At 35.1% G+C, this 24,617-nt stretch overlaps 1 protein-coding gene across 2 annotated transcripts in view; it reads right to left on the minus strand.

Annotated features, from left to right (window-relative positions):
- GABRB2 (gamma-aminobutyric acid type A receptor subunit beta2) overlaps positions 1 to 24,617 on the minus strand; it is a 208,477-nt gene that overhangs the window by 130,414 nt on the left and 53,446 nt on the right. For both annotated transcript variants that reach the window (XM_039877236.1, XM_039877230.1), the window contains exon 5: positions 7,538 to 7,758. In XM_039877236.1, the coding sequence (XP_039733170.1) occupies positions 7,538 to 7,758 (221 nt within the window). The remainder of the gene's footprint in view (positions 1 to 7,537; positions 7,759 to 24,617) is intronic.

The following is a 24,617-nucleotide window of genomic DNA, read 5'->3' on the forward strand; positions in this document are numbered from 1 at the left end:
CCTCCATTTCTAAGGTCTGGAAAATGGTGTAATTCTGATGCTGCTAGCTTTGATTGAGATTTGACATATTTGCTGATCTCAGGAGACAATGATGACTCCAAGAAAACAAATGACTCTGGCAGCAGCAACAAGAGTAACAAACTATGGAGTGAGCTAGGAGTGGGATTCCACGCTATCCTTTGCCATTAGCTGTCCCTGTGATGTTGGGCACAATCATGTCCCTCTCTGAACCTCCTTTTTCTTTTCTAAGAAGAAGATAAACTTGAAGATGTCAGAAATTACTTCTAAATTTATTTTACCCTAAATAATTTTATCTTATAGGGAAAACCACTAGCAAGATTTCCTCGAAAAATTGCTGACAGCTCTTTAAAGAGGATGTAGTCTACGAAATTATATTATATGCCTCTTTTCCCACAGAGGTGGAAGTACATGAGGTGATTTTTGCTGCTTAGGAGAACTGAGGAAATCTAGAAAACGGGTTTCACACTTTGGCCAGGAGGACTGATATCCTTAATAAAATCTCTGCTGTTCTGCTTGATAGAATACATTCACTTAATACCTCTATGAAAATAAATTAAACCAATTAAGAAATCTGAGTTAAAAACTGATATATTAATGTTGGATAGACTACATTTCAGTGTGCAATGGCTACTCAGTTATTTACTTGCCTAATACCCTGCGGTGAAGCTTTAGGAATAGAGGAGGAAGATAAAATTAATAAACCCTGCCTGTCTAAATTCATTACAGGCTAACATTATCCTTTGCCATTTTCCCAATGACAGAACATACATAGCAGGAGGTGGTTGAATTGCCTTCTGCTTCCTGCTGAATCTTTCTTTAAGAATGTGAACCTTTAATCAGAAGTGACATGTTTCTGATCTAATGTTACATATGGGAGATATACAGACATATGAAGTCAAGGGCTCCCCCCTCACACCAAATGACAAACAGCTATTTTTAGATGGGTCAGCTACTACTGAAAGAGTAAGAAAGTCATTCCTTTCATAAGAACTGTCCTAATAAAATCAACATCAGTACATCTCCTGGGCCATTTATTTAACCTATGAGACTACAAATTGCAACAACACAACTATAGGATTATAATTTGTAGCACTAAATATTAAATAAACTTTAAATAGCAGTCCTACATTTTATCTCAACAACTACATATGGTACCTTATCTCAAAACTACAAACCATATCCTATATTAAATAAAGAATTGTATCCCAAATATGTCCTATAATGGTTAAAGACTAATGGTTAGAAAGGATTTACTGACATGGCAAACACGTTTATGATGCATTTATTATTAAAGAAAAAAATAAGGTCACAAAGTAGTATAAATAATGTGAATCCATGTTTATGAAAAACTATCCATATTTTTTTTTATCTAGAAAAATATCTGGAAGAGTGTAAAGCAAAGTATGGTTTAGTGGTTAACTCTTGGTGGTAGTATTAAGGGTAATTTTATTCATACCTTATCTGAATTTTCTAAATTTTCAATGTTAAATATCACTTCATAATAGAAAAAGTTTTATTTTAATTGTATTTGTTGAAGAGTTTTAATAATGTGATAAAATGCTTTTAATAATGTGATACAATGTTAATGACTTTGCATAGATAATATGCAGTACAATTTGGACTAAATTCTAAGTTTTAATAAAAATATGCATTGTTTTGTTCATAAAGATGCCATTAGTCGATAACTCAGGTTTTCTTGCATACCCGAATACAATGATTTTGTTTTTATTTTCCTAATCAGTAACATGTTTTTCAAGGAGATAAATGCAACTACTAAAGCAATGAAATATCATGTTAAGTATCGCTATATGCACAATGAAGTAGAAGTCCTAAAAATATTTATGCCAAACATTAGCAAAATCACAGGACTATGAGATTTTTGGAGCTAGAATAAATTTAGAACTCATTTAAATGAGTAACTATAAGAACCACTAATTTTAAGACTAGAATGCAGGTCTCCTGATTCTCTGTCTGGTGTAATTATTCATTAGCTTTTGAAAGTGAATAAATATTTTCTTTTTAAGTCAATAACAGTCTGAATAGTATCTATGTAATATTCTTTATGATGCCATGTCAATACCAGATTAAACTTGATTTTTACCTGCTAGTACTTCTGCTGGGATCATTGACAATATCCTATATTTTAATGTCATTTTTCCTTGAAGTATTGTGAAAATGATTTTAAAATATGGTTAATCTGGTTAAAATGCTTGCTTTATAAATGACTAGAAATTCTTCAGTTTAGTCAACTGAAAAGTCCTGTGTCACCAATTCTATAGTTGGGTTACTCTCAAGAAGATATTCTCACCACCTCTAGCTGTATCTTCTGACAGAAGTCTCTAAATAGTATCATAAAAGACAGGAAGTATTTAATTTTATGATTGAATTGGTATAACTGAGCTATTAACCAGCCAAAAGTGAAGGTGAGAATCTATTTTTACGAATTTTATTATTTAGCCACAAACTATAAATTTAAGCTTAAAAAAAGCATTATTCGTAACTTTCAAAAAAAAAAAAATTATTTCTGTATCCTGTAGATCTTTAAATCAGTTGAAAAAACAGATGAGTAGTACAACATGATACGAATAAAGGGAAAGGCTTGTTTTAAGAGAAACCACACTATGCTTCATTAAATGAAAATGACTGAGTGCACGCTGCAAATGAGGCACTGGGCTAGGGCTACTGGGCAGCTTTTAAAGGCTGCTTGGCCACTTGAATTTCAAGCCAGGCTTCTAATTTCCTTGCTCTTGATCTCACGCTGCCAAATGCAATGCTGATAACAACTGGTTCCACTGTAAGTCTGTGCCCTCAACACTGTTTGAACATCCTTTATATTTTTTTTTACAGCTCCCTTTCCCCTCCAGATAAGCCTGACCTAGACCTTTTGCATTCTCTTCAATTCTCTTGCTCACTCCCACTCTTCTCATGCTAGACAACAAACCTAGAGTCTTACTTCACAGAATCATGAAAAGATAACTGGGATAAAATTCTATCATCAAATCTACTGACTTGATATTTAAAGCTTTCCCCGTTCCATTCTTCTATTTATTGATTAAATATCTCCAGCACTCATTTATTAAACAGTAAGTAACACTGAACACTTTCGATCTACCATATACTGTGCTATTCTAAATATATAATTTTAATTTCCAGTCTGATGTTAGCTTATCAATTATTTAACCTTCATGGATCATTGATTCAGAGGATGACTGAGAGTACAAAAAATTGGTACTATATAATTTATCCCCCTTTTATATATGAAGAAATTAAAACCTGGAGAGGATTCCCAAGGTTCAACTAGAAGTCAGTGACAAAAGTCCCAACTAAAATCCATCCCGTCATCATTATATTTTGTTAAGAAAATTGATGTATTGCCTAGTTGTGTCCATTTATCTCTCTGCGCAGTATTAGAACTCTGTTCCCAGCACCTCTAAAATGACTGTCAACCTGGAGAACAATAGAATAATAGAGTAAGCTGCTCACTGGTGTTTTTGGAGGTGGGGAAACAAAAATCTAATCAGAACAAAGACTATTAAAACCTAGCATAGAATGTCTAAAATACATTCCATATTTCTAAAACTCAATCTCCATTTTCTGGACTCCCCAAGGCCAGTGTACCTTCGTGCCAGTTTGCTGAGTAGCTGGGCACTATCTTTAAAACTCCTGCTATCCAAACATAATATCTCAACATGGCCAGACTCAGAGCTCCCGCAGCAGTCAGAAGCAATGGGCACCGCATATCCTTACAGGAAGACAATTTCACAAGGAGGTTTCCAAGGTTTTAACTGAAGAGCTGGGCTATGGCCTAGATTGGCTGTCTGTGTCATGGGTCCCACCCACTGAGCCACACATCCTCCAAGGTGAAATGGCCTCATTTTCAGACACAGCTATTGAAAGTAGATGTCAAGTATAGATGATTCTCTGCCTTCAAGAGATCAAAAATATCATTCCTTGGCTGCAGATTTAAATCTTCAGTGATATTTTCTACATAAGAGAACCAGAGATTCCTAGGGTTCTAACACACATTTTTCCTTTTGCAAATTTTATCATGCAAATTTTTAAGTATACAGACAAGTTGAAGGCATGATACAATGAACACTTACATATTCACCATGAAATTTGACAAGCATTAATAATTTACTATTTTCTATATCTTCATTATGTTTCAATACCTGAAAATTTCACTGAAGAAAACCCTACGAAGAAGCCTACTCAGATCCTCTGAATGACCTCCCCATCATCTCTTCCTGCCAGTCTCTGTGGATCTCAGCAGAAGGGAAGTTTAAGTCTTTTGCTTTTGCTTTGAACTCATTCATTCATTCATTCACTCATTCATTCATTCATGACATTCAGCTCAGAAATCTTATTCTACCTGGTTTCTTCATCAGTGCCTTGATATTTAAAGCTTTCCTTGTCCCAGCCTTCTAGGTCTAGGCCTTCACAGGCCTTTCAGTTTGCCTTTTCAATTCAGACTGATGAACTTTGTCACTAGCAAGTTCTTCACAATGATCTTGCTTATGTCACATAATTCCACACAGCAAAATTCATCTCACAGTAAACTGGGACAGGTGTGAACATGAGATCTAAAGATGCATTGTCCATAGATGACTCAGGCCTACTGTTCTTTAGGGCCTTAGTTTATCAGTCGAGGACAAAATCTGTATCTATGAATCTAATGAAAGCTGTTTTGATCTAACTTTTCTTTATCTCATTTATTTCCTTTTTCCCTGTGTGCTCTCAGGTGATTCCTACTATTCTTTATTTCCACATTGCCAGTACCTAAGGAGTAGGACAGAATGGTGATGAAGAACACCTCTGTGTTCAAATACTACGCTTTCCTGTGCAGTAACTCTGTAATTTTAGATGCACTTTCCTTAGTGTCCTCATGTAAGATGGGAAAAAGCAACGGTGCTTTGTAGGGGTAAAATCAATATTAAATGATATGATATAAATTCTGACACAGTGACAAGTGAATGTTTAGTCCTTTAATAAGTATTAGCTGCTGATATTAATACTATTACTAAAGTGTCATTTCAATGCAGCCTCTATTGAACAAAGACATAAGATAAATTTCTTACTAGACATTCAGCAATAGAGAATGACTGGGGTGGGAGGTAGGCAAGTAGGAGTAGAGGCTAAAGCTGAATCAACCCTGGCAATGGTGATTTTAATTGAATTCCTTTTATTTATTTATCACAAATGAACCTCCTGGAGTTGATAAGGAGATAGATGGTCTGCATTAAACGTCCAGCCATGAAACAAATTTTTCTACTACTTATCATTAAAAATTGGAATGAAACACTTATATTTTTCCTGAAAAATCTTATTATCAATTTCAAATTAAAAATTAACAACACAACTGATAGAACAATTGCAATTCATGAGCCTTCTCAGTCCAGAAGTGCTCATTTTATGCACGTCAGACCTGTTTAGGAATCTGTCCTTTGTCAACAGCCCCCATGGGAAGTGGGGATGGGAGAGTGACGGTTTCTTACTGTTGGGAGTTTGAGTTACAGCAATTATGTCCAGTGTGTCTTAATAAGTATGAACAGCGATCAAATTTTTATATGATTATTGGCTTACTGATATGAATAGGCACTTATCATCTCCATTGGTCCTTTCTTTTCCCTCTCAATTCCAAAGACACTCTGATTGTTGATTTTCCTATCCATTCAATTTTGCATCTGTGCATTCAAAGTTCACTGACAACCTTTACTGAGTTTATTTCCAGTGCAGGTGCTTTTTTAGTACTGGGTATACAAAAGAGAATACAACTTGATCTCTGCTCTAAATGTGAGTATCCCAAGGAAACTGGAAGAGCTCAGGGTAATTTCTACATGATTACTGTAAAGATTAAATGATTCAATGGGCAGAATGCATCCAGCACTGGGATTGGTGCTTAGCCAGAGCTTGCTACTTGCTCGTCATCTCTCCACCTCATTCACTGCTAAATAACTTATTTCTATGCCTCCTTCTACCTTCTTCAGAATTCTGACGTCTCTCTGTGCTCAACTCTTAAAAAGTATAAACCGCAATCTCTTTTCATTCTCCATCTCCTTCACTGCCCACCGGTCACCCTCTCACCAAGTCTCTGTAATACCATATGTTTTGTAGTTAATTCCAAGTAATACAATTAGCACAATGTATCTGCTAACACAATTATTTCCATTAGTACTTTCAAAGTACACCACTTTGGTCAAATCTTTACAGACATCGCCAGTCAACTTATTTTAACTTCCCCACGGTTTCTCTGTTTTCTGACGCACGTATATGAGCAGAACCAGTATCCAATTCACCTCTTTACCATCAGTGATTAACACAAAATACACACGTGCTCTCTCTCTGCCTCCCTCCCTCTCTGGTCAGTCAAATGCCATTTTTTTTTTATACAAATATGATAAACAAACAAAGAAGCTGGCTTATGGAGATCTAACACAATGCACCATTTGGGCATATTCAATATAGCAGATAATAAAAACGAGAGACTCCAGATAAGAACGATGTGGGAGTGAGAGTGATCCCAGTGTACTGGTTAAGAGCTATGGCTCTGAACTTGGAACAGTGTCCAAATCCCGCCTCCAAAGCTTACTTTCCTGGTGATCTTAGGCAAGTTGGTTCAGCCCTGCTTTCTCTACTTGAAAATAAAGATCATACAGCTTCTAATTTAGGAGCTTGTTATATGGATTAGCTGTATATTAAATACATTAAAAGCAATCAGTTCAATGTGTGACCCCTAACAAGTGGTCACTAGATACTATTATCGTCATTAGTAAAGTAACTACGTAGTTAAGTAAAACAGAATAGATCAAAGGCAATTGAACAGTTCAGAATTTAGAGTTTCTCCCCCCTCTATGCAGAGAAATCTTTACATTGTAAGGTATTGAGAGTAAGATATCTTTTTCTTCATTTTTTTTTTTCAAGAAACCATCTACTGCTTCTAATATAAAATAAACTTTAAAAGAAGAAACTGTCTCCTCACTCAAACAGCAAAGCGTCACAATTCTTTTCTGATATAAAGGTACATTTAATAGTGAAAACTCATTATTAATATATATGAGATCATGACTTTATTTGCACATCCGATTGCTCTTTGGAAGGTGAGAGGGCACAAAAAGCCTTCTTGTCATCGAAGGACTAGACCCAGTTCATGCAGCTTAAGAGCAATTTATGAAATAGCATCTGTTACATTCAAACAAATATTAGGCATTCATATTTTTTCCATTTTAAAGAAGCTATTTTGGTATTGTTTATCCCTGCTCCTTAAAGAAAGCAGCTTTAGGATCAGCAGCTGATATTGGAAAATATTCAGAAAAACTTAGTCTTAGCAAGGGCTAAGTCCTTTTGTAAGCATACTCCTTTAGAAAGCTATCAGATGTCTGCTGGATAGGAGGTTTAACTGCTTATCAGTAGACCTGAAGGAGGAATAAGGAAAAGAGCATAGAATGTTCCCCTCCAATAAAAAGCAATAATTATATCATTCAAGAAAAAGTTCAATTTTGAAATGGATGCTACAGACCTGAGGCCATAAAGGACAGTCCCATCCGGATGAAGGCGGATCATGCGGTTCTTGACGGTCACTCCATGCACAAATGACTTCTTATCATTTAGGAAGTAGGTATCGGGCACCCAGAGCTGGTCTGCTACTCTATTGTCCAGAGTTAAGTTTAAAGGTATTACATTGTAGGACAGCCTCTTATCTCTCCAGGCTTGTTGAAAATACATTGTCAAGGTATAATCCTGTGAAAGTGAGAAGAAAAAAATGGTTATTTTGTCCCCAAACAGACTTGGAAAATAGGCAAATACTTCAGTATTCATAAGAAAAGAAAATATATGCAGCCTTACACTGTAAACATATACTATTCACATATAGGCAAATGTTAATTTATTAAACTCATTCTTCCTGAGCACTTACTATGCGTCAGGTACCATGGTAGGGACTGTAATACAGAAGTTAGAAGAGTAAATCCTTGTGAAATTTATTATATACATTATCCAGAAAGAAAACTGGTAAGAAATAATTGCTTCATACTTAATCTGTCTTTCCCTAAGTTGGGTACACAGGAATGTTTTAAGATGGGGCATAAATACAATTTTAAAAAGTGGTTAATTTATTATAGTAGTAATTGCAAGAGTCTGTCAATGAGAATCCTAACTGGTCTAATCAAGGTAAGTTTCCCAGGAGAGGTGACATTTACACTGAAACTTATGCAGCTTCCCAGCTAACTAAACAATATTATCTTAATCAGTACTTCATGAGAATTTTAATCCCAGGATTATGAATCAGCAAGACAGGCTCTTCCCTTTTGAGAAATAGTTGTTAAAAATGGAGTACTAGCCTTGGAGTCTCAGAGCCAGCATTTCTCAATTGTGTCTAGGATGTAAATTTATACTATTTCTTTGCATTTTGCTTCCATTAACTATACATAGGGCTTTTAATACATGCCTGATCTATCCAGAATATTATGATGACAATTAAATATATAACTCAAATGCAATCTGTAAACTACAAAAAGCTAGATACAATGAATAAAGCATTTACATATATATTGCGACATGTTTCATCCATTAGAGGCCTAAGGGTCCAATGTAATTGCTCTTTCACCCTTATATGGAGGACTAAATGAAGGGCCAAATATTCATTTGAAAGGATAATTACCATTCTATTTTAAAATCAGTTCATAATGTCCTACTTGAGGGCTTAAAAAAAACTAGAATCATGTATTTATTCATCTCTGCAACCTGAGAGTCTAGTGCAGTCTTAGGGTATAAACCGAATGAATGAGCAAATGTGTATTGGGTTTTTGCACATATCTGCATACTTCTGTGGATAAAATACGCCTTTCAATCTCTGTGAAGTCCCTGATTTTTCCTAAACCTTGTTGACATTTATACTCTAATTTGTTTATATAATTAAAAAAATGATTTTTAAGATATTATCTACTAAAAAAATTGGACAGTTTTTATAGGAAAAGTATAATCCCTTGACTGAAAAAAAATTAAACATTTTTCTGGTTTCACAAATATATAAATTTTGATCGCATTCAGAAGTCAGTATAGGGCTGACTTCTGCATGAGTATCATAGAATCAAATTTCTATTCGAACGAAAGATATATATGAAACTTTTCAAGGTATATTAAATAATTGTAGGTAAAATTTATTGTAGTGGATCACTTTAGGCAGTATTCTAAACTATTCTGTAACATCTCACTTTAGTAAAGAATTAGTCTGAGGATTTCTAGAATAGCATCTCGACATAATAAAAATAACCTTGAAGACTTATAAATTATATAACTAAAAAATAGAATATGGACCAAATGCATTTTTTTGCATGTGTCTATGTTACAAATAGCCTAACAGGTAGGACATAAATAAAATAAACAATTACTATTGTACTTGAGAGAACACATTTGGTGATCTCCAATTCTTGGAGATAAAATGGAATATCTATCTGTTTATTATTTCAACTAGAAGATAAAGCTACTTAAGCTTCTTTGATAATAAGCCCTCTTAAGATTTAGGGGAGATAATATTGTTTGGATGGTGCTGGAGTTTATCAGTCAGCTGAGATGTGTTCGGACACAGAAAATTGTATTCTCTTTTGTGCTAAATAAATGGTAATATTGGGAGATCCTGTGTCATAAGCTAACTCCCGTTATTTGTCAGCAAGGCAATGCCTGCTAAGAAATGCTCCCAGACAGACACTGGTGATTCTGCTAACTGTCACAACAATTTTCATTTCATTTATTTTTATGTGACACATTATGACACTGTCAAGAATGGAAGAAACTCCTGAATCTAAATAAATGTTATTGGACTTAAAAAGCCTCTTTCCCAGGCTTCCCTCCGCCCAAGATAAACCCTTTGAACTTTCATGTACAGAGCATACCCTCCACATTCGACAACCCCACCTTCAATAATTTGTCTCACAGCTGGTTTATTCAAACTGAAGAAAAAAATCAGAAACCACTTCTGGGTGCTTTACACTCTATGGCATCACCAATCAAGAAAGACTTAATCACAACTAAAACCACTGACTTTCAATGCGTAACAAGATGGAGTAAGGCCACTACAGACTCTCTCACACACTAATTACAACTAACCATCCTAGAAGGAATTAAAAAAAAAAAAATCACTTAAAGACTAGGTAAAGTAAACCCTAGTAGGCAGTTTGGGGAGGGAATCAAAATGTGTAGAAAGACCATTCCAATGGTGAGATTGTTTATTTTTTTCTCCTTCATATGTCTCCTTAAATGCGCACACATGCAAAGACATATGTGCGCACGTGCGTGCGCGCGCACGCACGCACGCACACACACGCACACACGCGCGCACACAGAGCCACCATAAATAAATGGAAAGATATACTATGTTCTTGGATTAAAAAGTGAGTACTGTTAAGATGTCAATTCTCCCAAATTGGTCTATAAATAAAATTTGACCCCAATTAAAATCCAAGCAGGAATTTTTATAGATATGCAAAAGCTAATTCTAAAATCTATATAGAAAGCAAAGGAATACAAATATCCAAACAACTTTAAAAGAAAAGAACAAAATTAGAGGACTCACTATCTGATTTCAAGATTTACTATTAAGCTACACTAACACAGTAGTACTGATAGAAATATAGATCAATAAAATAGAAGAATCTAAAATAAACCTGCACAAATATGTTCAATGATTTCTGACAAAGGTACAAAGGCAACAGATTGGAGAAAGCATAAACTTTTTAACGAATAGTCTGGATCAACTATAACATCCACATGTGAACAAATGAATGCATGAAAACCTCAACACATACTTTATGCTTTATATAAAAATTAACCCAAAATGAGTCATAGACTTAAATGTAAAATCCGAAACTATAAAACTTTAAGAAAACATGGGAGAAATCATCTGTGACCTTGGGTTAGGCTAAATTTTCTTAGCTACAGAACCAAAAGAACAAGCAATAACAAAATATTGATAATTTGAACCTCAACAAAATTTAAAATTATTCCATGAAGGATGTTAGTAAGATAGTGAAAAAACAAACTAAATTTTCAACTCATATATCTGACAAAGCACAGGTATCCAGAATACATAAATGTATAAAGAATTTTCAAAACTCAACAAACAACCCCATAAAAAAAATAAGCAGAAATGTGAATAGACACTTAACCAGTGAGGATGTACAAATGGCAAATAAGCACATGAAATGATGTACATCATTAGTCATTATGGAAAATTAAATTAAAAACTAAAATGAGATCATATTACACACCCATTAGAAAAGCTAAAATAAAAGCATTAAAAATTCACTGATACTTCCATGAGCTGGTACTGATACAGAACAATGAAACTCTTAAACATTGCAGGTGGGAATACAAAGTATCAGCCACTTGGAAAACAGTTTGCCATTTACTTGAAAAACAGTTTGACAGTTTCTTAAAAAGTTAACTTGCTCTTGACATATGAGCTAGCAATCCTACTCCTGTGTGCAAACGTTTACAGCAGCTCTACATTAATCATCAAAAACTGGAAGCCATCTGGATGAATGTTCTTCAGCAGATGACGAGATAAACTGTGGTACATTCATGAATCAGAATACTATTCGGCAATAGCAAAGAAAGAACTACGAATGTGTGGAACATCGTCAGTGGTTTTCATATAAAGAAAATTAAGTAAATGAAGTCAGATTCCAAAGCCTACATATTACATAATTCCATTAATATGCCTTTCTGTAAAAGGTAAAACTGTAAGGACAAAGAATAGATTAGTGGTTCCCTAGAAGTAGAGATGGGGGAGAGGTTGACCACAGAGGGCCAGCATAAGGGAATGATTTTGGGTAACAGAAAAGTTCTGCATTTTCATTGCAGTGGTGGTACATGATCTTAGGCATTTGTCAAAACTCATACAATTGTAAACTAAAGTGAGTGCATTTTTCTGTATGTAAATAAAAAATAAATTAAAACTGTTTTTAAATATACATGGTCTCTAGGGTCAGACACATCCAGGTTCATGTCCTAATACTTTCATGTCCCTTTGTAGTGACCTTGAGTGCATCCTCTAAAGTCTCTGCACCTGTTTCCAACTCAAAAGAACAGCTAAAGCTAATTAACTTAGGATTGGGTAAATAAGAACTGCTTTGATATCTAGGGAAAAATATGTAGAATGATGCTACAAAATAAATCTCCACCATACATACCGGGGTCATACAGCTCCATCAGGGTGGATTGACAAGACCACCACTGAATAGGGTCATGATTCTACTGTATAATATTAGAGGCAATTGGACTAGGTAGTTTCCAAGGCCACTTCTAAGCATAAGATGATTCCATTCCAGGAAATGCTTTACTGACCGTGTATTCAAATGCATCCTGCCACTTCAAAATCTTCTACACATCTAAAATACTTTTTGTATTTGTTTTTTGCTGTCTTTGTAACTCGTTTTCTAATACCAAGACTCAAACTTTTCCTGTTTCTTTGGCTTAGTGTTATATATAAAAAACAGTACAGCAAAAAAACAAACAATACAGTTAAAAAATGGGCAGAAGACCTGAACAGATACTTCTCCAAAGAGGAAACACAGGTGGTAACAGACATATGAAAAGATGCTCAAGGTCGCCAATCATCAGAGAAATGCAAATTAATACCACAATGAGATATCACCTCACACCTGTCAGAATGCCTATCATCAATAAATGAAAAAACAGCAAGTGTTGGCGAGGATGTGGAGAAAGGGAACCCTCGTACATTGTTGGTGGAACTGCAAATTGGTACAGCCGCTATGGAAAACAGTATGGAGGTTTCTCAAAAAACTAAAAATGGATATACCTTTTGCCCCAACAATTGCATTTCTGGGTATTTATTCAAAGAAAACCAAAACAATAATTCATAAAGATCTATGCACTCCAATATTCATGGCAGCACAATTTACAATAGCCAAGATATGGAAGCAACCTAAATACCCATCAAGAGACGATTGAATAAAGAAATTATGGATCACATATACAATGGAATACTACTCAGCCATTAAAAAAAAAATGAAATCCTGCCATTTGCAATGACATAGATGGACCTAGACGTTATCATGCTAAGTGAAATAAGTCAGACAGAGAAAGATAAATACCATATGATTTCACTTATTTGTGGAATCTAAGGAACAAAAAGATCAAACTAATCAAAAACAGACTCATAAATATAGCGGACAATCTGGTGACAGACGGAGGGGAAGGGGGTTAGGGGACTGGGAGAATGGGGTGAAGAATTATAGAAGTACAAATTAGTAGTTGATAGGTGGGCATGAAGATGGGGAGCACGGCACAGGGAATGCAGTTAGCATTAATATGATGGCTAAGTGAAGGGTCAGGGGAGGAAAGGAGCAATTGGGGGAATCGTTTTATGAACAATATAGAAGTCTAACCAAATACTGTATACTTGAAACTAATTTAAATAAATAAATTTATTTTAAAAAAACAATAATTTGTGTTTCTTATCTTTTTTTTAACTTTATTTTGTGAATTGCCTATTCATGTTTTTTGAACACTTTTCTGCTTGAATGTTTATCTTCTGCTATTAGATATTTGGATATATACAATAACATTTTGTTACTTTACTGTTTTCTTTTAGTTTTTATATTTATTCTAATTTTAATTTTATAGTTTAAAACAAAAATAGATTAGGATTCTAAGTTATTTCCTCAATTAAAAATTTCTATTTATCCTGTCATGGGAGAAAATACATTATATGTGATGTAGAAATAATCACCTAAATATCACACAGTAAGATATATTAAGTACATTCATAGTAAATTCAAAGTATATTCTCAACATCATAAGCTGTCACCTCCTTGAAAGCAAAGATTGTTCCTTATTCCTGTGTATGTAGATGATATTGTGCATACTTTCTAGTAAATCGTATAAGCTAAAATTGCCTGTTAAACGGTATAAATCTCCTTGTGAACGCTTGGGAGTATATACAGAGTTCTATAAACTATGCATACCCTCTGCTCTGACATTTACATTCCTAGGGATATTTGTAGAAAATAATTAAGCAGTACATTCTGACAGCTCTATCTCCAAATATTAGCACAAATCTCTTACTTCTCTCTGTCCCCAATACTAACAATTTCGTTTAAGACACCATTATTCGTGAGTGACTGTAATGCCGCCATTACTGTCTCCTTGCTTCTAACCCTTGCACAGATCACATGTCTCCCTTAGTCAATATCATCCAAAGGCTTTTCATCACTCTTAGAATAAAACCCAAACTTATCACCTTGGCCTTTAAAGTCCCACATGACCTGGACTCTCTACATCTCATTGATCTTACCTCCTGTTACCTTTTCTCTTCCTTCACCTCAACTCACTAGACCCATCCATACTAGCGTTTACTCTGTTTTACAAATACTCTAATCTCCTTTAGCACTACAAGCTTCATCTTAATGACTGACAAACTGGAAAATCTATGTTCCTATGCATAGATAGTTCTTCCCTGGGACTCAGAGTTCAACCCAAAGGTCAAACAAACTCAATAGGTCCTTTCCTGATCATCTTACTCCCCACCCCTGTAAGCCCTATGGCATCCTCCATTTCTATTATGTTTATAGTATCGACCATTTTTTTCAACAAAACATATTCATTTACTGGTTTGCTTTTTTATTTTTGATCTCCACCAACTAGAAGATAAGTTTCATGAAAATATGAAGCTTTCTCAAACTTGTTCATTCTGTATCCTCATGCCAAAAGAAAGCTTAGCACAGAGTAGCAATAAAAATCTATTGAAAGATATGAAAGAATGAAAGACAGTACATATACATTTCTCTCCCCTAAACACTTATTGCATTAGCAATAAAATTTAAAAAATTAGTAAAAGCCATTAGCATGAAATTGAGTAAATAAAACACAGTACAAATATATAATGGAACATATACAAGAATTAAAATATTGCAAAAATATTTATTGACATGAATAGATGTTCTCAATACACTATTAATATTTTATATTATGTGTTATTTTTAAAAAGAATGCTGCAAAACAATATGCACAATATGATCCTGTTTTGTAAATATATATCTATATATTGGAAAAATATGTCTAAAATAAAATAGGAATATTAATGGTGGTATCTCTGTGTGGTGAGATAAGCGATTTTTAATTCATTTGTTAATCTATACATTTTTGTTTTCTAAAAATAAATTATTTCTGCAACAAAAACTATATAAACAAACAATTCCTGTTGGATTATAAAAATAGCATCTAATATTACAAATATGTCTTTATTCTCTGCATATTTTAAAGCTCAGTATGAAGAAAAAGGAAATACGGTCACAAATAAATTAGAAACCTTCAGCCTCTCAGCTATTGTTAACTAATAGCATGCATCTCCTTTGTACTGAGCAAGAGGTTTTATCTAGAAACCCACAAGAAAATATTTGAGTGATCAACCATTTTTCCTTTTCCAGAGAGTTCACATTTAAGTTATCACTGAGAACTAAAAATCCATCCCGTTTTTCCTCCTAAACATGAAAAAACGTAGATTCAAGAATATTCCTCTGGCACCAACTTCACCCTCATTGCGAGGACATTTCATTTGATGCTTAACATACAGCCTTCACATATGTTTCTTGTTTAATATTCAGGTTAGATGAACATGTGCCTGTGTGCATGGGTATGTATATTCACTCTACTTTTAGCTCTAATAGTACCCCCTATCCTGCAACACGAGCTCAAGTCAATGGATTCATCTACAAAGCTTTCAAAGAGACTCCATTGTTTGTAAAGTCCAAACTCCTTACAAGGCTCTTCACAGCCTGTTTTACTCTCTTCCCTTCTCTGCATCTCCATTTCCTCATCCAAAGTGAACAAACTGACTTAGAGTAGATAACCCCTGTGTAAGAGTCTCAGATGTATTAGGATTCTGTCATTCCATTTGTCTTTGACTAATCACTTTTCTGAAGCTTTTGTTTGAACAAACCTTTTCTACCTACCCAACATGTCTTTTAATTTCCATTTTCCATATTCTTTCCCCATGCCCCTCCTTCTCAGCCCACCCGAGTCCTACCCATCCTCTGAGCATTCATAAAGACCTCTCCACTTCTCCCTCTGTCACAGTCCACATTTATCCTCCGAGTCCTTTAATGCAGTGATCTGTAGCATCCTAAGCATTACTAAATTGAACTGTTACCTCTTGTATCATTATTTAGAGAGGGGTAATGCCCCCAACTAAACTATACTGCGTCCTCTGAAGTCAGAAACCATGCCATCAGTTCTTTACAAAGTGACTCAAGCATCTTGTCTTTAACATGACTGATCCTTTATGAATGTTTATTCATGGACACATGGAAGCTTGCTCTCAGTTCGTTGCTTTTCCACATGGGTTTCAAATTTAGATTTTTTAAAATCCCTTTATTAATCATTATTCTTAAATACCCCAAGAAATTTGTTCTCCCTATTGCTGCCATGTGAAAGCGAATTTTCATTCCATGTCTACCCAAATGTTCAAATACCCTCAGAGCTACTGGTGTTCTCCCCATTTTTCATAGCTTCTCTAATTCTACTGGAGAAGTCCTTAGGGTTATGAATGAGGATTTTTAAAGGACACAAGTCATCTAACCAAAGCAAAAAAAAAAACACCTCAGAGAGAAATGCAAATATTCCTACAAAGCCCTCTCCAAGTTCCTAGTTCTTTAAATGCTCTCTTTCTTCCACATCTGAGCCCACAAATTGCTGATCTAATTACAGGTCATGGTAATATTGCCACATTCTCAACCTGCTAAACTAGAATGCAGCAGAGTAAAACTCAGCTTCCCTTTAATAGAAGTCATCACGCCAGATGTTCAATTGCAACATTCTGTAAGAAGCACATGGTAGCACCTCTGACTAATTGCTAGAGACACATTCAGGATATGAGAGATGCACCTACAATCACCCATAAGGGAAATCCAAGTTCAGAAGTGATTGATTATTTTCTTATATGTGAAACTAAAATGCACATGGTCAAGGTGATGAGCTTTTCCACTCTTTTGCTTAGTACATTTTGCATTTTATTACAGACTTATCATTGATAATGAGACTAATTCTAAGGATGGCTAAAAAATTGAGCCAGTATACCTTAATACAGCAGGGGGCTAAATTCACCCTGAAATAATCAACATTAAAAATTCACTTTGTATTTATGATTTGTCTCCTATCGTTTTGTGCTTTTGTATTACCCTATAGGTTCATTTCAAATTGCTTTAGAGTATTTTTTTAATCCAATTAGTCTGTCCCCTATTTTAATATCTAACATTGGCCCTAGGCTAACACTTTTTACACACATTATCTCATTAATCATCACAACAGCCCTATAAGTTATGTACTGAATTTACAATTTATTGGCTGTTGTGAGACCATGGGCATGCTACGTAACCTCCATGAGATGTCATGCTCTGTAAAACAAAAGAAATAATAGTTTCTACTAGTAAAATAAGTTCACCCAAGGAAAGTGATTAGTAGAATGCCTGACTCAGATTAAGTGTTCTATAAATGTCTGCTGTTTTTATCATTATTTCCATTTTCCAGGTGACACATCTAAAACATAGAGAGGTGAGTGACTTTTCTGATGTTACTCAGTCAATAATTTTCTAATTTATGATTTGGCTAGGGGGCTCTCCGACCATAGAGCCCACGTTCTTGAGCTAAATCAGCCGACGTGGAACACTCCCCTCACTGGCAGTTTTGATTTGGACCGATCATTTCCCAACATTGCTCCTATTCTCCTCTACCCCCCTCCAAAAACTGAGGGAGAAAAATCTGTCTATCTGTCACCAGCCAGCCAGCCACCTAGTCGTCTGGCCATCCAGCCATATAGCAACAACAACAACAACAAACCTACAACAACAACAACAACAACAACAACAAACCTACAACAATTTTGGGCGAACATAAAATAAATTATTTTTGGCTGGTAAAAAGACGAATATTGATCCCTGAGAATTCTCTGAGATCTGAGTGCTGAAGTTGTACATACATACACATATTCCTGAATACACACAAATACAGAGACTCAATTTTATACAAAAGGTGACTGCATTAACTCACTTTGATCCTGCAGAATAATTAAACAGTGTCCGGGAGAGTATATAACTTGCTACTGAGAAGCCCAAAGTGACCAGAGGGACTACAGGGTGCTAGTATAGTAATATACTTATTCAGAAGTAATTCAAGTGGAAAACTACTTCTAGCAAACTAAAACATGCTCAGCTTAGATTCATAACATTTCAAGAAGTTTTTTCAGTAGAATGGTGGCAATGATTATTTAACTCTTTATTGAACTACAAGAAGTAGACATTTTTTGTTAGTTAAAGATGTTTGAATTTTGTCAGTTTTATGTGGTAACCATTCGAAAAAGAATCTCAACAGATTTTTCTAAATAATATTATAATGACCATTTATACAACCTGATTATTACAAAATAGCAGAAGTTGGGCACTATGCCATGATTCAAACTGAAGAAAAGTACAGATAAAAAGAGATAAGTTTCATAAATATTTTTAAATAAATGAAACAAACTTCTTTCCTTCTAATAGAACATGTTTGGTGAAGTAGATCAGGAAAAATTAACTTGGGATATATATATATCCTTCAAGGAAAACTACATTTATGGCTCATTGACATGATGACATTAATTTTTAAAAACTCACATTGAATAACAGAAGTTACATGCATACCACCATTCTAATTTCAAACCAAAGAAATTCATTGAGTGATCACTGATATAAATTGCTACTTTCACTGGCTGTGGTACATATCATGGTGATCTGGAAAGTGATCTTTGAAATTTGCGTGATTCAGTTTTAGGAATCCATTTTCTGTCTACAGTATACTTGCCAGTGGTGCAAATTATTCTTAATTACACCAAAATAAAATGATTTATGAAATGATTCTTGCGTTTGTTTATCCCCTGTGGAGTTTCCTACAATGGTTCACTAATCTGCTGGTTACAAAGAATAACTTTATGAGAGAGATTGGGGAGAAGGGAGTAGACAAACAAATCTCACGTAGATTTACATGAGCATCCGTCACGGTTGACTACAAAGCATACTACATATTATATGTCCTCCTTTCAAATAAATTTGTTTTACGTTATTTATGCATACTTGCGATGGGTAGAAACCATCCTCTATTTGACTATTTTATTTTTCTTTCAATTCTAAGTAGTGATTTTATAGGAAAAGTTTAAAGTAGAAGAAAACTGACAGAGAGACAGGAAGGGCTATGTAGACTTTTTCTGAAGTTTTAGTTGCTTGTTTTTGTTCTGCTCAGCATGGGATAGGCTTATTCCCTCTAAAGCAGCAGCCTCTGAAGAGATCTGACAGTATCAAAAAGAAAGGACATTTTAAAATAAATACATATCACTGCTTTCATACTTTTGACCAGCCTGTAGAAGATGAGAGGGTGGTCAATTTGAAGACCTCAGCTGGAGCAAAGAGAGTATGCTGAGTCCACGCATCCAAGAGAATACCTGATGTGCTCAGATGAAATGGAAATGCATATGATTCACTTTGGAAGCAAAGATGATTTAAAAAAAAAAATGTTATGAAAGTGGCATTGGGCACACAGCTTTACCACTGACTCTGGCTTCATCACTCTTAATATTCACTGAATGCACCAAAAGGCTAAAATTGGGAGTGGGTGTTGAAGTCACATGCCCTTCCTTTGTGTAATGACCCACTAGCTGCCTTTTGCAAGTGCAGAGTCAGCACTTGACAATCCTTAAATTGGGTGCCCTCACACCCCACTCTACTTTTGGGCCTGCATGATGTACAGGCATGCCTCTCAGCAGCCTTCAAAAATTGTGCTGACTGGTTTTTATTATCACAAAACTGATTATACAAAATATGAACACTATATAAAGATATAATGAAGAAATTTAAATAGCTCGAAATATCACTATCCAGAGTAACCATGTACACATAAGAACTTTCCTTTAGATAATTTTTCAATGACATTTTCTCATTATTAAAAATTGAGGATCTTATCCCTTATGAGTACACACATACATACACACAACTTCATAATCTCTGTATTTTTATAAAGCCAAGCAGGGGACAACTGTCCCAGCCCTCCCCCCACACTCTCTCCTAATTATTTTTGAGGACAGCAAATGCAAACCAGTACACTGTGTCACGTTCAGACCACAGTGGCCCTCTCTCTTCCCTTCCATGACCCTGGGGAATGACAGAGCCCTAAATGGAAAGAACCCGAGTCTCTGAGTCACAGCACAAAGAAAAGCTGCCTGCTAAAAATGGAACAACTTTACTAGTCTGTTCAATGAGTGAGAAACAAATTTTTATTGTGTTAAGTCACTGAAATCTGGGGGTTGATCATAGGAGCCCGTGTTTAGCCTAATGCTGCAGAGAGTAATAAAGTCACCAGATGTTTACCTATTAAATTCATGGATCATGATAGAACTGGAGTTTCAATGACTAGGTTACTAACTTCCTGTCCAGCCTCCAAGAGGGGCCCTACAGTCACCTCCCTACAAATTGCAGAGAATGATGCCTATCTTGCAAGATTCTTGTAAGAATTAAAGAGCACGTTTAAGTGCTTTTGTGCCTGATATGAAGTAAGTGTTTGGTAGTTATTTTTTAAGCAAGCAAATAAAACAAAAATAATTACTCTTAATAGATAGCTATTATTTTTCTTTTACCAAAGTAAAAATATATTTTCGTTTCTCTACTACTTTGTATATTGTACTGCACTTACTTCTCAAGAGGATTTGAGATGACTCATTAAAACACGTTAACCAGGAAGCAGTGTTGAAGCAAATCAGATACACTAGAAGTGTAAACTTTGTCAACTTACCATCATTAGTATATTAATAAAGTATAAAAAGTGCTACTTTTATCCATTAAGAAATGCATAAAAGTTTATAGTTTGATAGCAAATGTAATAATGCTTCTTATTTTAAGATACTTAAAATTATGGGAAAATCTTCTGTCAACTAAGCTAGGGCTATCAATTTGGGTTTTTAAACCAATAGTAAATTTATACTTCTATTCTCACCTAACAAGACATATAGGACAGAAGAAAAACAAATATGAAACTATATACATATTTAATAACTTAAATATACATCTATTTAAGCAATAAATACATTTAACCAAATATTTGGTTACCTATGTTGTATTAAACACGATACTAACTGTAATAATATATAGGCCCAGTTTTCAAGTACAGTATTTGATACACTAAATTTAGTTTCCCCTGAAAATGTAGATTAAAGGCAACTAGGTGAAGATGGCCACACAAGTGAAGAAGCCTCCCAGCAGACACTTAACACATGTAAAGGCCTTCGCACAGAACAGGAACTCCGTGTGTGACCGTTTTGTCATTCTTAGCACTTTCTCTTCAATACATCTCCTTCTAATAACAGCATTTACTTATTTCTAAAGAGAAAAGAAATTGCCATAGGTGTACCAGGGCCCTATGGTAAACTGTGTTGTTCTAAATTACTGACTTTCTCAAAGCGAAATATAAATGGCAATTTAAAAATATGTTATATACTTCTACACATAGCACAGATGTCACTTAGAGAGTAGGCCTATTTTCTGAATTGTTTTTCTGTGAAGAGGAATGGTATCTTACCTCACCAAAAGCAGGAGCATGCTAATAATGTACGGTTCGTTCCATCCCCAAATCTGGTATTAACCATGGTAACCTTTAACCCATTCAAGGAAGATTATAATAAAAATATGATGAGTCTTATAAAAAATTCATGTACATTCTCACTCCATGCGCTTTGAGGGCAGAGTTGTCCATGTGCTTTCTAGACCTGATGCCAAACTGAAATGCAATCTGAAACTAGAATGACTCAGCCATTCTATCTTTCCCTGGTCCCGAATCCCCAAATCATCGCAGGGAGTCCAATTCTCAGAGCTGGGAGGCCCTTCATTTGAAGTCTAGTCCTCTAAATTTACAAAAGAGGACAGTGAAACCCTGAAACTTGTAATTCTGCCCATGACCATTCAGCCATCTAGGGGCTGGGGGGAGGCACACCATCCTGTGCTCTCTCCCCACTCTCGGCTTCATCATGAATAGTAAGCTTTGCTGCTTTCAAACTCGCTCATTCAACATTAAAATACCTTCCAAGTATGTGGGTGGAAAGGTGGCAGGGGAAACACATCTTTCACAATGTGTGCATTTGTGTCTTGGTTTCAGAGATTTAAAAAATAAAAGTATATGCTTTCTACAGAAGGAGAGCTGCCCGAGCTTCTGCTGTGTCTATCCAGCAAAATGTGGCCTCATTTGGTTCCCTGTCATAGGGTTGGTTTCTGATTGAAAGAGAAAAGTTAGGTAACTTTGTAGAAATATGGTTACTGTGACAGTTTTCAAAGTCCAACATCATTCTTTCTCACTTTAATTCTCCTTTCTCAAAAGTGTCTCAGAGGCAGTCTCACGGCAGAGAAAGGACCTTCTTTAATGCATGTTAATAATGATGCTACCTTTCTCTATACAAGTTGATCTTTGGGCCATTGTCAAACCTATTTAGAACAAGTAACTTTTCTCCCATACAGTGCTGAACCTACAATATCAGTCTTAAAAAAAGGTGGTGCCCTAGAGTCATGAGCTTGATCATATTACTTCTTTTAAAACATACTTTACAGAGCTGTATCAAATAAATACTCAAAGATACCTCCTCTGGCATACAAGTCCATTGATGAAATCTGCCTTATTTAACATGGAAGTTTGAGAAGATTATTTATTTTGAGTTGGGTATTTTATTTCATGTTTAATTGCCGTTTTTGAAGGGTTTTGAAAGAAGACAGTGAGGCTCTGACTTCCGACTCTCTAGACTTTCACAGGATATTTCCTACTTGAGTATGCCAGAAATTTTCACATACATCATCAGCCTAGCCAAAATGTGTTCCATACAACAAAAGTTCCATGAAGATGTTTCTCAAGAAAACTGCACCATGATCAAATGTGTTGGGAAAAAACTACGTACATTCTACGTTTTTCTTAGAGATCTACCAGGCACATTAGTTTATTAAGAACTTTGAGAGGTTCTACAATATACAACTATTAACTCTGTTCAGTCCAGAACTTCTCAGACTCACTGACCATGTCATGAATAGGAACTAGGAGAATTAGACTTCTGAAAACACGTTGAGAAATGATCATAAATTACAGCGGACACCATTCCCAACATTTTCGCCATTTACATGTGATGTTTGTGTTATTTAGGAAGACTCTCTTGATTTTTCTTTCTTTCTTAGCCTACAAGCTATACAAGGACAAAGCTTCTTCTCTATGTCCTGCTTACTTTTTGTGTCCCCAGGGATGAACAGAGGACCTAATGCATGGTTATGTATCAAAAACAATTCTCAGTAAATGAATGGAGGGGTTCTATTAAGATGTAACCAAGAAAATAAAATCACATTTAAAAATAAAATTTAATCAGTAGGTTAAATATTCTACAAGACTATTGTCTTAATCTTTGTATTAGATTAGTTTTATTTTAAAAAGGGATCGAAGCTGGTTAAAATAGGCTCGAGATGAATAACCCTCAGATGCATGTTATAACCCTAGACTCAAAAATCTGCTTCAGAAAAGCCCACTGTTAAGGAAAACTTGGGGAAATAATATGTTATATCATGGGAGCAAACATATTGAAATAGAAGGGTATAAACTACTGCTAGTTTAAAATGTGGCATAAAATATATTTTTGACTTAGACTAAAAAAACCTGGATGAAAATAACACTAAGGTGTTAAAAGTGGTGGAATTTTTATGATTTTATTTTCTTATTTCGACCTTACTCTTTAATGAAAGAATCCTTTCTCCCAAATCCCTGACAGATGGTAACCCAAATTCTGCTTGGACTTGTCCAGTAACAAAAATCTCTACCTGGCAAGGCCGGTATTGCACTGTTGGATGATGACAATGACAAGAAACATGCTCCCCTATGATTTTCGTCCATAGGTACACTAAAACAGATTCTATCTTTAAAAATGCACCTGATAGTGGTTTGAGAAATGTGCCCTACACTATGGCTCATAGACAAAAGGAATGATTTAATACAAACATAGCTTCATTTCATTTAAGCATCTTCCATGCCCACCTGGTTAGCACTATGCCTATCTTATCTGATTCAACCCTCACCGTTTTGCATGGATGGTTTCTTACAAAAATTACTATTCCTGGTTTTAAAATATCGGCTCAAAATATGTCTAGAGAGTAAAATATATTTATTTCCTGAAGACATCACACCTATTTATCATCATTTCTTAAGTTAAAAAGAAGTCATAAATTAACAAGTCATGGGGATGTAAAGTACAGCACAGGGAATATGGTCAATAATACTGTAATAACTATGTATGGTGTCAGATGAGTACTAGACTTCACATCATAAGGTATATAAACGTCAAATCACGTTGTACACCTGAAACTAATGTAATATTGTATGTCAACTATACTTTAATAAAATAGGCATCAACTTGTATTCATTTCTTCTCTTTCAGGAACTCTCATACTAAATCTCTCTTTTCTGATGTGTCCAAGATCACCTGTCACATAGAGAATTGTAACTAGATACTTCTCCACTGAGTACAATGAAGAGGAAGAGACGAGGCA

This window comes from Pteropus medius, unplaced genomic scaffold (genome assembly GCF_902729225.1).
Source record: "Pteropus medius unplaced genomic scaffold, Ma_sr-lr_union100, whole genome shotgun sequence".
Lineage (NCBI taxonomy): Eukaryota > Metazoa > Chordata > Mammalia > Chiroptera > Pteropodidae > Pteropus > Pteropus medius.